At 39.6% G+C, this 13,310-nt stretch overlaps 1 protein-coding gene across 1 annotated transcript in view; it reads left to right on the top strand.

Moving 5' to 3' along the window:
- LOC107830447 (potassium transporter 6) overlaps positions 1–5,188 on the top strand; it is a 32,393-nt gene extending 27,205 nt beyond the window's left edge. The window contains exon 4 of the mRNA XM_075219129.1: positions 4,562–5,188. Coding sequence (XP_075075230.1) covers positions 4,562–4,567 — 6 coding nt within the window. The 3' untranslated portion in view covers positions 4,568–5,188. The remainder of the gene's footprint in view (positions 1–4,561) is intronic.
- Positions 5,189–13,310: the final 8,122 nt, after the last annotated feature.

Below are 13,310 nucleotides of genomic sequence, written 5' to 3'. Positions count from 1 at the left end.
TCAGTACGATACCGAGCCCAGACACTTTTGCGTTTGAGGCACCATCCTTACAAAGGGTCCAAATTCCCTAGGTAGTCCCCGAGGCGAACAATAATTATCTATCGACTTCAGGCACTAAGGTCGGTGTAAAGTCGGCCACGAAGTCAGCCAAAATTTCAGATTTTATGCCAATTCGGGGTCGATACTTGATATCGTACCCGCCAATTTCGACGGCTCATTTGGCCAACCGACTCGATAACTAAAGCTTGTGTGTGATGCTCCTCGGTGGGTAAGAGGTTACGACACATATGTGGTGATATTGAAAGTACGTTTTCAACTTTCTAGAGGGGCTTAGCAAACCGAGCGCCAATTTTTCTATGTGAGGATACCTTGTTTCGGACTCGCCTAGAGTCCTACTGACATAGTAAATAGGGAATTGCGTACCTTCCTCTTTCCGGACTAAAACTTCACTTACCGCCGCCTCTGAAACCGCTAGGTAGAGGTACAATTATTCATCTATCTTTAGAGTTTGGAGCAGGGGGACTCGAGAGGTATCGCTTGAGTTCTTCCAAAGCTAGTTGGCATTCCGGGGTCCAGGAAAAGTTATTCTTCTTCTTTAATAGTGAGAGGAATCGATGGCTTTTATCTGAGGACCTCGATTTGAACTGGTCCAAGGCGGCTATACGCCCAGTCTGCCTCTGAACGGCCTTGACGTTGTCCACCACAGCGATGTCTTCTATGGCTTTGATTTTATCGGGATTGATCTCGATCCATCGATTGGGTACCATGAACCTAAGGAATTTTCCAAATCCAACCTCGAATTTGTACTTTTCAAGGTTCAGATTCATATTGTATTTCTTAAATATTTCGAAGGCTTCCTACAAATATTTCAAATGGTCCTCTGCTCACAAGGAGTTGACTAACATGTCATCAATATGTACTTTCATTGATTTTCCTATCTGATCTTATAACATCTGGTTTACTAGGCGTTGATAGGTGGCACTAGCGTTATTTAATCTGAATGGAATTATGTTATAACAATAGGTGCCGAACTTAGTGATAAAGGAAGTTTTTTCTTAATCACCTAGTCTATCCGAATTTGATTGTAACCGGAATAGGCATCAAGAAAATTGAGTATCTCATGCTCGACCATCGCGTCGATCACCCGATCGATGTTAGGCAAAAAAAAGAATCCTTAGGGCATGCCTTGTTCAGATTTTTATAATCTACACATATTTTTACCTTATTTCCTTTCTTAGGTACTATCACTACATTGGCTAACCAGTTCGGGTAATTAACTTCCCGAATGGATCCTATTTTAAGGAGTTTAGATACCTCGTCCTCGATGAAAGTGTGCTTGACTTCGGACTGCGGTCTCCTTTTCTGCTTAATCGGATGAAACTTCAGGTCCAAACTCAGCTTATGAGTGGTTACCTCTGGTGGGATCCCTATCATGTCAAGATGGGACCAAGCGAAATAATCTATGTTAGTTATAAGAAATTCAATGAGTTTATTCTCGAGCTTGGGAGTTAACCCCATGCCCAGGTATACCTTTCGTCGGGCAGGTGTTCGATCAATATGACTTGCTCCAGCTCCCCGGTCATCGATTTGGTGTCATCGGAATCATCGGGAGCAATGAATGACCTAGGAACCCCGTAATCATCCTCTTCGCCTACTCCTCGGTCTTCTGGTTCGGTCGGGTTCAGTAACGGTGATTGTTATTTAATTTCTTCCTTCCTAGTCAGCTCTGTGTTCTTCGATGTCGGGATCACGGGCACTGGGATCACCTCGTCATCCACGAACATTTCTTTTGCGTTCGGCTACTCTCTGTATACCATCTTAATCCCTCCCGGCGTAGGGAAATTTAGTGCATGGTGCAGTGTTGAGGGTATTGAACTCATGTTGTGAACCCATGGCCTTCCGAATAAAGCATTATACCCCATGTCCCCTTCGATCATGTAGAGTTTCGTATCTTGAATTGTCTTGGCGGTATTCACTGGCAAGGTTATTTCTCCCTTAGTAGTTTCATATGCCATATTAACTCCGTTCAACAGCCGGACAGCCGGTACTATTTGATCTTGTAACCCAAACTGCTCGACGATTCTCGATCTGATGATATTGGCTGAGCTGCTTGGATCAATCAACACACGTTTAAACCGAGATTTGTTGATAAGTATGGATATCACCGCTGCATCATTTATGAGGCTGTACAATGCCTTCGGCATCCTCGTCACTAAATGAAATGGTTCCCTCCGGTATGTAATATCGGGTGCACTTTTTCCTCATGATGGATACTTTAGTGAACTTTATTATCGGTCCCTAGGGGACATCAACCCCTCCAATGATCATGTTTATGAAATGCTAAGGTTCTTCTTGTTCGATCTGTTTGTTGGAGTCCCTGTTTCTGAAGTAGTTTTTGGCTCGATCAATCAGAAATTCTCGGAGATGCCCGTTATTGAACAGCCGGGCGACCTCTTCTCTCAACTGTCGGTAGTCTTTGGTCCTATGGCCATGAGTGCCATGATATATACACATCAGGTTGGGATCCCTCTAGGTAAGGACGAACTACAATGATCAAGCTAGTTGGTTTCCTTGATGCACCAAAAAGCTGATACAATGTTGGCTGCATCGACGTTGAAGTTATACTATGATAATCTTGGTGCTTCCCTCCCTCCGAGTGCATTGTCAAAACCATTTTTTCTCATCAGGCCTTGGCTATTGGGCCCTCGATCGCTTTTCTTTCAGTTCCTTGTAGAGTTGCGCCCGGACCTATTTCCTCTTCGATCTGCACTGTATGGTTGGTACCGATCTCGTACCGGCCTTGATTCATGATCGACGACTCTCTTAGGCCTGTCGTCGGTTCTAATGGGATAAACAAACCCAGAAGGGGCTCCGAGTTGGTCGTCCTCGACTTTGACTTTTGACGGGTACTTGTTGTGGACGTCGGCCCAAGTTTTGCTTCAGTTGTTGCGAAGCCAAGGAGCTTCGGGAGTTAAGCCCCTGGGTGAATTCCTGAACATCCCAATCGTCTTCAACCGGAGGTAAATCCATTCATTTTATTTGAAATCTTGACATGAACTCCCTGAGCATCTCGTTGTCCCTTTGCTTAACCTTCAAAAGATCTGATTTTCTAGTCTCGACCTTGATGGCCCCGGCATGAGCCTTTACAAATGCATCTGCGAGCATAGCGAACAAATAAATGGAATTTGGGGGTAGGTTGTGGTACCATGTCATTGCTCCCTTTGACAGAGTTTCCCCGAACTTCTTTAATAACACTGACTAAATCTCATCGTCTTCCAAGTCGTTACCTTTGATAGTGCACGTGTAGGAGGTCACATGCTCATTAGGATCTATGGTTCCATTATATTTTGGAATATCGAGCATACGAAACCTCTTTGGGATTGGCTTTGGTGCCATGCTTGGAGGAAAAGACTTTTGGACAAATTTTTTGGAGTCCGGGCCTTTTAATATCGGGGGCTCTCCTGGGATTTGATCGACCCGGAAATTATATGTCTCCAACTTCTTGTCGTTAGCCTCAATTATATTTTCACCTGACTCCACCCATTTCGTTAATGCTTCAAGCATTTTCATCACTTCGGGACTGACATCGGGTTCAGCTCCACCCGGCCTTTCCGCAATCTGCTTATTTTTTCGGGTGATTTCTCGAGATGGTTCGAGCTCAACTTTGCTGGGGGCGCGGCTTTGATTTTGCAGCTACCCTATCGTCGCCTATTGAGACTATAAAATTTCAAAAATCACTCATAGGCTGAATCCGTCGCCTTCGCTGTCAGGTGCTCATTGAGTCGTTGGTCGGGCTCCTCCACGATGCTGTTCTCGGGGTTGGTAGGCAGGTTGGCGTTTATGGCCACATGAGAGTTAGCATCTACTGAATCTGCAACTGGGGATCCATTGGGATTAGCATGGGGCACCTTATTTCTAAGCCCTAGAATGTTATTTTCGCCATGATGGCCAGACTCAGCCTTGACGTTCAAGTGAGCAGACTGAGGATTTGAAATTTTAAACTGACTTGAAATTGGGACCTTAAAAGAACAAGTGTAAAGTAGAGTGTGTTATGGAGATTTGTATCAAACTACCACTATTATTCTTAATCCCACGGTGGGCGCCAAATTGTTTACCCTTAAAATGGATAATAATTAAATTTGTATGTGGTTATAAGGATATGTGGATTGATTCAACACAAGTAATCGAGAATATTAGATAAACGAATTAAAGATAAGATAACTAACCAAACTAGTTGTGACTTTGAGTCTGGGCTCAGATTTTAGCTTAACAATAATTTTGTGCTCGACTGGACCCCCGATTAGAAGCTAAATACGTATGAAGAACTATGATTAAAATAAGAACCTTCCAATAGCTAGAAGAGAAATAATTTTATATTACCTTGATATACGTGTTACAATATGTGTATTGAATAAAAAACATCCCCTTTATATAGTAGAGTGATGGTAGGCTATAATTACATATTTTAGTCGCTTATTACACTCTAATTTACTGTACTTTAATTGAGTTTGAGCTTTAATCGCTAGTGTTTTGCACTAATTATGTGTTTTATGCCTTGTAGGAGTGATTCCGAGCTATGTAGATGTTATGGAATGAATTCAAGTAATTTTGGAGTTTTGAAGTCTGAGTAAAAGCCCAAGAGATTAAGTTGGGATCACATTCGGGGGTCAATGACCAAGCTTGGATATCAAAAACGCAAGAAAAATCTGTACTCAAAGAAAGTCCCACAACCGCGGCATGTGGGGCAGCGCATGGCGCACCGAGGCTACCCAATTTTCCTAAAGCTTGTTAGAACAAGCTCTCTAAAGTTTCCCACAACCGCCCCGCATTGCGTGCCACCCCATACGGTGCGTCTGTGCAATATTTACAGAGTTATTTTCCCAATTCTCGCAGGAAAGGGTGTTTTCGTTTAGGCCCAACCCTACTTAGTATAAATATATGTAAAAATGATATATTATGGACTTTTGACATATCTAAGACCTAAGGAGGCTAAGGAGGAGGTGGAAAAGCAAAAGCACAAGGAATTCATCATTCAATCCTCACTCAATACAAGAGTTTGGATCGTTTTATGTTTTTTCTTATATTTGTGATGAATTACTCCATATCCATGGAGTAGTTCTCTTTAGGGTTTGATGGATTTGGTGTCTTCATACTTGTTTGTGGATAATTAACTCTAGCATTTATGTATCGAGTCATTTTGGATGTTTTAATCATTGCATCTATATTCATTTATTAATGTAATCAAGAGAGGCATAACTTGTGATATTATTGCATTATATTTTGTTGGTTGAAGTCATTAATTCTTCTTAGTAATCGAAAGAGGCTAGTTGAATTGTTGATTAAACTTAGTTAGGAGGATAATTGAGAGAGGTTCTCCTAAAGACCAATCCACTACGAATTCTTGCATATTTTCATGTACTTAAAATTGGTTCATCTTGTGAGGTTGAAACTTAATCGAGAGAGGAGATTCTACTAAATAATTGAACTAATAACCAAGTAAGTTCGCGAGACTCACTTGAACATGAGAAGTGAATTATTTAGAGTTAAATCTCAAATATTTATCTTGCACCTATCCTATCAACCCTATCTTCTCCCAATTGATAACTTCCTTTGCTTATTACTTTTGTTGATCGTCATTAGTCAATAGTTTAGACTCTTAGTTAATTTTAGTTTTAACTCACATAAACCTCAATTGTTGATCATTTTGGATAGCAATCTAGCTACAAACTACGACAATATTATTTAATCCAATCCATGTGGATACGATATCTTAATTTACTATATTCGACTAGCGAGCATATTTTAGTGTGTGTTTCAAGCTCGTCAAATTTTGGTGCTGTTGCCGGGGATTGGCAATCAATAGTGTTTGAAATAGTTTGTAGTGCTAATTCAGGAATTAGGTTTCAGTTTTTCTTTTCTTTTCTTTTCTTTTCTTTTTTTCTATTATATTTTCTTTATTAGTTAACTTCTTTTCAAGATTTCTTTTGTAGTTCCTAACAAGTTGGAGAAGATACTGTAGATATTGAACTCTAAATGCTGTGAAGATGGAGTACCAACCAGCCTAAGAAAATGGTTGAAGAGTTAGCAGCTGAATATTATCAGCAGTTTGCTATGTGTTTTAAATGCGGTGGAAATCATCTATGGGTTGACTGTCAAGCAGGTAGGTATTCTTCCTATTGTTCATATTTTGAACAGTGTCACTATGTTTCCAGTTTGTATAGGTATGAAAATTCATATGGGCACAATCTTGACTCTCGTTGGGATGAATATCCTTATTATGACTGAAAGAAAAGCGAAGTGAGACAACCACCTCAAGGGGAGAATGGTAGTTTAGCAGAGCTTGTGTATAAGTTCATAAATAAGGTGGAAGACTTTACACAAGATTATGAAGCCATTAATGACCTAACAATGCAAGTAAGTCAAATAGTAAATACACTTTCAGAAAGCTCATTGCGTTGTGATGGTAAATATATAGAGGAGATACCCTACGAGAATGAGCTACTGAAGAGGACGAGTATCTACAGAGGGATATTTTCAAGGTACAAGAGGACTCTGATTCAATGAAGATGATTGAGAATAAGGTTGTGGTTGAGTGTGAAGAAATGGAAGAAGAGTTCAAAACTCCATCCACCTTTCCATAATAGAAGAGAATGAGAAACAAATGGTCTTGAACATACCATAGGAATATTCACTTGACCTTTCTTCTTTGGTTTCTTATTCTAACCTTGATCATGTGGATTTTATTTTTGGGGATTTACAAGAAGATACATGGATTGATCCTATGAAAGAATGCAGGAACAAGTCGAGGATGATCATAAACGAGCAATTTACAGCTCAAGATGAGGACAGGAAAGAAAGAAAGGAGCGGGTCTTGCAAAAATACTTGAGTTTAATGAGCTCCATAGAGAATCCCAAGGAGCGAAAAAGAGTAAGGATTTCATAATTAGGGGTGGAGTTCATAAGTTCTTGGAAAAGAAGAAAATTCAGGGAAGTTTCCTTTACCTCTTGCTTTTTAATTGTGTGTCATAGGGACATACAACAACCTAAAGTATGGGGTGGGGGAAATTTGTATATTGTATGTATATTAGTTTTAGTTTTCTTTTTGTTAGTTGTAGTTAGTTAGAGATAGAAAATATTTTTTTTAAAAAAACATAAAAAAATTAAAAATTTAAAAATTTTTGATTTTTCCCGACGATGGATATCATCGACAAGTTTCTTGATGGATTAAAGTCGAAAGAAAAAAGACAAAAAGATTTTCTTTTGTTAAGCAGCATAATAATTCTCCCTTGGTTTTTCTCTGTGCCGCGATTCTTTTTCAAGAATTTTGTTCGAAATGGGTGTAGTTAGTTTTTATTTTTGTTAGGAGTAGGAAATATTGTGTTATGGTTTGAATGGAAGTCAATATATCTTGACTCTGTTATAATTTGAGAATAATGAGTGTTTTAGTTGTGACACTTAGGCTCAGTTTTTGACTCTTGTATAAGTACCTTAAATATGATCTTAACGTTGCTTAACTGCTTTGACTAGAGTGTCTAGATAATCCAATATTGAGTGAGTTAAGTGTGATGTGTGTGTGAGGTTTTGTATTATTCTGTGCATTGCATTTGATGTCTAGAACTTGCCTCGTGTGTTTGCAAAACGAAATAGTAGTCTTGTTCAGTCTTGGAAGTGATATAGACATTTCTTTGTTGAGCTAGTTATATGCTACTACCCACCTAATTGTTATGTATCTTAGTTAACCTTTTTGAGCCTGTAATCCTATTTCTTTGGCAACCACATTACAAGCTTTACCCATTTATTTGAATTGACCATCTATTTGAATCTTTCACCTCCCGTGAGCATTTGAAATTGTTATGAACTTTGTAAAAGTTAAAGTGTGGGGTGGTTGGTTTGGTTTTTGAGTGGAACTAATGAAATAAGGAGAAAGGTGCACTATTTTGAAAAAGTAAGAGCCACTTGAATTGAAAAACAAAGAAAAAAATAGTTGTATTGTTGTGAAAAATATTCTTTGCTAGTGGTGACTCTTGATGCATTTGTGCTTAAAGAAATAGGAAGTTAATGTATGTTGATGTGAATGTGGAGTTATGATTTGACATAAGTGTGGGGTTTGAACGGTTAAATATATGTATAAAAGTGTTTAGGGAGATGTAGTCACTCTTATATCCAAATGTATCCTACTCATCCCGCAGCTTACATTACAACCAATTAAAGTCATACTTGATCCTTGACTGAATGAGCTCAATTAGTAGAGTAGTATACTACGGGCAAGCCTATGGTTCATCTTTTGTGGCATATGAATGTTGTTTCTGAGAGTGAGTAAATTCTTTCTATCTTGAGTTCCTAATTGTTCTTAAATTTTATTGTGTGTGGAACTGCTCTCTATTATTGTGTGAGGGCACTTGATTCATGAAGGGAAGTTAATGTCGTTGACCTCTATGTTAGAGTAAGTGAGCAGGTTGTGAATAATGCGTGGTTCTTTTGAGTTAAATCTTGAGGTGAAGATGTTACACTATTATGCTTAATCTATTTTAAATATTCTTGGTGTAATTGTTACATTTCGTGTTTTCGTACATTGCAGTTTTGTCGTAAGTTAATTGACGTAATCTCGGGAATGAGATTATTTTAAGGTTATAGGCATTTATGTTATTTATAACAGGCGATAAGTAAGTGGCGTGAAGGTTAAATGGCAAACGAATCAAAAAAAATGAGTTTCGTTGAAGGTTGTCAATTTGGGATATAATACGATCCGAGCTATAATATCTGGTATTTATGGACTAGTGCCATACAAGGTACCCCATGTCCATGATAGTAGGGTACATAAAGTATGTTAAAAGTGAATAGTATTTTAAGTAATTTGAGATAATTTTTAATTATGTGGGTAATTGGTTAATTATTAATTAATGGGAGATTAACTAGTTAATTAAGGTGTGGGTAATTAATTAAAGACTTTGGATAAGACTAAGGAACCCCCCCCCCCCCAACGTGGTAGCACACCATCCCCATTTAGTGACTCTTAAATTATGTTGAAAGGTGGCACATTTAAGAGGGTTATGTGATACCAAGTCTTACAAAGTGGAGCCCACATCACCAAGACTTAAAATCTTTAAATTCACAAAAATAGAGATGTTTACATCTACTAAGCTTTCTAACGGATGAAGCTCCCAAAACCAACAATTTTAAGGGATTCCTTACCTTATTAAGGTAATTCTAAGCTTACAGATGGATTTCAAGCAATTTGTTTGAAACATCATGATACAATAAAGAGTGAGATTTGCGATTCAAAGGGAGTACGGTGCAATCTTTCTCAAGAATATTATACGAATTTGTCCTTACTTTGATCCGCCGTTACGTGATTTGTCGCAATTGACGTGTGTTAGATGGATTGTTAAGAGAATCGGCTCAGGTATATTAAGGCTATCCCTTCTTTCGTTTTGGCACGATCCATACGATACAAGCGACAGGAGCAAATGCACAACTTTCATAAATGACTCTATTCATAGAATTACTAGGGGTGCCTATGTTCTTGATTTCCCATGTGAATTATCATTATATCTTCTGTTCATGGGTCTCAGAAAAATACGTAGTTGATAAAGTTATCCGAAAGGTATACTAATCTTATAATATTCTGAGAAAATCTTATTAACGCATTTCTTATGCATTTCTTTCATTTATACATGTACATTCACCCATGACCAGATGACGTTATATACATGTATATTATATGTATATGGGATGTGGGAAAAGGTTACCGCGTTATATACGCACCACCACCTGATCAGTTGGTATATGTCGATGATTTTGCCCACTGTGGCCGAGATGATATGATGGGATGCCCTCAGAGGCTTGATGATATTATGTACACCTATATCTACGCATGATACGACATTTATACGCATGTGCATAACATTATAAATGTTTCAGGGTTTACAAAGTTATTTAGACTTACAGGAAAAATTCTTGTATTCCATATTTTATCTTTGTCTCTTATGTACTGATTTTCATGCCTTACATACTCAGTACATTATTTGTACTGACACCCTATTTCCTAGGGCCTGCATTTCATGCCCGCAGGTGCAGAGACAAGTTAACGATCCCCCTTCTTAAGATCCTTCATCAGCGAGAGCTAGTGTGCTTCATTTGATCCGGAGCTGCTTTGGACTTTAGTACGATATGTTTGTATACATATATGGGTATGACGGGGCCCCGTCCCGTCCTTGTACAATTGTATATTCTATTAGAGGTATGTAGAAATTTATGTATAGTTGGATAGTATGTGGCCTTGTCGGCTTCTATTTTTGGATATATAGTTGTCTATAGCAGCCTTGTCAGCTCGCCCTACCGTATTCCGCATGTATATGTATATATGTCTTTTGGTCAGATTTCCCCCACGTATGTTATTCTCATAATTCAGCAGGTTATTGACAGATGTTATTCATGTTTATAGCTTAGATGCATGCTTAAGGGTGTTCGATAGGTAGGACTGGGCAGTCGTCCTGTCCCATCGGTTTGGGTCATGACAAAAGTAGTATTAGAGCAGTTCTATCCTAGGGTTGTCTATGGACTGTGTCTGGTAGAGTCTTGTTTATGGGTGTGTTGTGCACCACACTTATAGATAGGAGGCTACATGAGATATAGGATGTTATTGTCCCTTCTTATCTTAGATCGTGCGATATAAGAATTCATGTTCCTAACGATATGCTATGTTTTCAGCGATGCCTGCGAAGACTACAGCCACCAAGAAGGGCAAGTCTGTGGCTGGTGAGACTACTAGTCAAGCGCCATAAGTTACCAGTGCTCGGGGGAAGTCTCATAGTTAGATTCCACCTCAGACCTCACATACCCCGCCCTCTCTAGAAGAGCTCCGAGGGGAACCAGCTCCAGCGCCCGCCCTGTATATCCAGCTCTTCATCCAGATGCACCGGGTCAGAAAATGAGAGATGTTATCCAGCTATTAACTCGATTAGTAGCCGCACATGATCATCGTCAGGAAGTAGGTATTGATCATGCAGATAGGTCCATCAGTGCGAGGGTTCGTGATTTCATTAATTTGGACCCTCCGGTATTCACTGGGGTAGATCTAAACGAAGACCCTTAGGTATTTATCGATTGAACGCAGAGGATTTTGAGGGTAATAAAGGCCACTACGACTGAGTTAGTTGAGCTAGCTTCCTATAGACTCCAAGATGTTGTAGTTAATTGGTACGAGTCTTGGAAATTTTCCAGAGGTGAGGATCCCCTCATGTAGTATGGCAGGAGTTTACAGAGACTTTTCTTCGTCATTATCTGCCACCAGAGCTTAGACGGGCCAGAGTTGATAGGTTCTTGACCCTTCGGTAGGGTAACATAAGTGTTTGGGAGTACAGTCTTCAGTTTGATTCATTGGCTAGGTATGCTCCCACTATTGTATCTAATATGGCGGACTGGGTCCACCGGTTTGTGATGGGGTTAGAGCCGCACTTACTTAACGATTGTATATCGATCTCACTTCAACCAGACATGGATATTTCTCGTATTCAGGCATACGCTCAGGGTGTAGAGGAGCATAAGCAGAAGCAAAGGGCCGACCATGAGCATGATAGGGCCCAGAATAAGAGATTAATGTCTATGGGTCCTTCTAGTGAGTTTTAAGGTGGTGAGAGATAACAATACTCGAGGTATCTAGCACAGCCATCGGCTAGCGCACCCCCTCAGTTTGGCAATAAGAGATTTGATCGTTCCACATATTTAGGGCCTGGTTAGACTTCCAGGGCCTCAAGTTCTTAGTATAGGGGTGAGTCAATTTAGATAAGGCCGCCCTTGTGACGATGTGCCCAGTGTGGTAAGCAGTATGTCGGGCAGTTCCGTATGGGGTTGAGTGTTTGTTATACTTGTGGTTATCCAGGCCACGTTATGAGGGATTGTACGATGAGAGGTGATGCAAGCATAGCTCAGCTAGCGGGATTTGTAGCTGGTTGGACATCATCAATGCGCCCCCTGGGCAAGGTTCACAAGCACCAATCGGTCGTGGTAGAGGTAGGGGCAGAGCATCTAGCTTGAGCAGTCCTCAGAACCGCATTTATGCATTAGCATGATGACAAGATCAGGAGTCATCACCTGATGTTGTTACAAGTATATTATCAGTCTCCTCATATGATGTATATGCATTGATTGACCCAAGTTCCACCTTATCATATGTTACTCCATTGGTTTCTAGTAAGTTTGGAATAAAACCTGAGTTGGTTAAACCTTTTGAGGCGTCCACACCTGTTGGGGACCCAGTGATAGCTAGGCGAGTATATAGAGATTGTATAATAGTAGTTCATAGTTAATCTACAGTAGCAGACCTAATCGAGTTAGATATGGTAGAATTTGATGTTATAATGGGTATGGATTGGTTGGATTCTTGTCATGCCAACGTTGATTGTAGATCGAAGATGGTCCGATTCCAATTTCCAGGGGAGCCTATTTTGGAATAGAAAGGTAATACGGCATCGCCGAGAGGTAGATTTATTTCCTATCTCAAGGCAAGAAGGATGATCAGAAAGGGCTATATTTATCACTTAGTTCGGGTTCAAGATGTGAAAGTAAAGTTACCAACCATTCAATCTATCCTTGTGATTAATGAGTTTTCCGATATTTTTCTCGATGAGCTTCCGAGTTTTCCGCCAGAGCAATAAATTGAGTTTGCTAATGACATATTACAAGATACTCAACCAATATCCATTCCTCCCTATAGAATAGAAACCGCAGAGCTAAAAGAGTTGAAGGAACAACTAAGGGACTTGCTTGAAAAAGGCTTTATCAGACCTAGTACATCACCGTGGGGAGCACCTATGTTATTTGTGAGGAAGAAAGATAGTTCCTTACGGATGTGTATTGATTATAGACAGTTGAATAAGGTAACGATCAAGAATAAGTACCTGCTCCCGAGGATTGATGATTTATTTGATATGTTGCAAGGTGCCAAGTGTTTCTCAAAGATAGACTTGAGGTCCGGGTACCATCAGGTAAGGGTTAAGGAGAAAGATATTCCAAAGATAGTATTCAGGACCAGATACGGGCACTTTTAGTTTCGTGTTATGTCATTCGGTTTGACCAATGCCCCAGCAGTATTCATGGATTTTATGAACCGTGTGTTCAGACCCTTTTTAGATCTATTCGTAATTGTATTTATTAATGATATATTGGTGTAATCTTATTTAGAGACTGATCATGCATATCATTTGCGTACTATGCTCAGAGTTCTACAAAAAGGGAAGTTGTATGCAAAATTCTCTTAAATATGAATTCTAGTTGAACTTTGTAGCTTTACTTGGGCATATTATTTTGGG

This window comes from Nicotiana tabacum, chromosome 8 (genome assembly GCF_000715075.1).
Source record: "Nicotiana tabacum cultivar K326 chromosome 8, ASM71507v2, whole genome shotgun sequence".
Lineage (NCBI taxonomy): Eukaryota > Viridiplantae > Streptophyta > Magnoliopsida > Solanales > Solanaceae > Nicotiana > Nicotiana tabacum.
The sequence above is the reverse complement of the archived record's forward strand: the minus strand, read 5'-3'. Positions and strand labels throughout refer to the sequence as shown.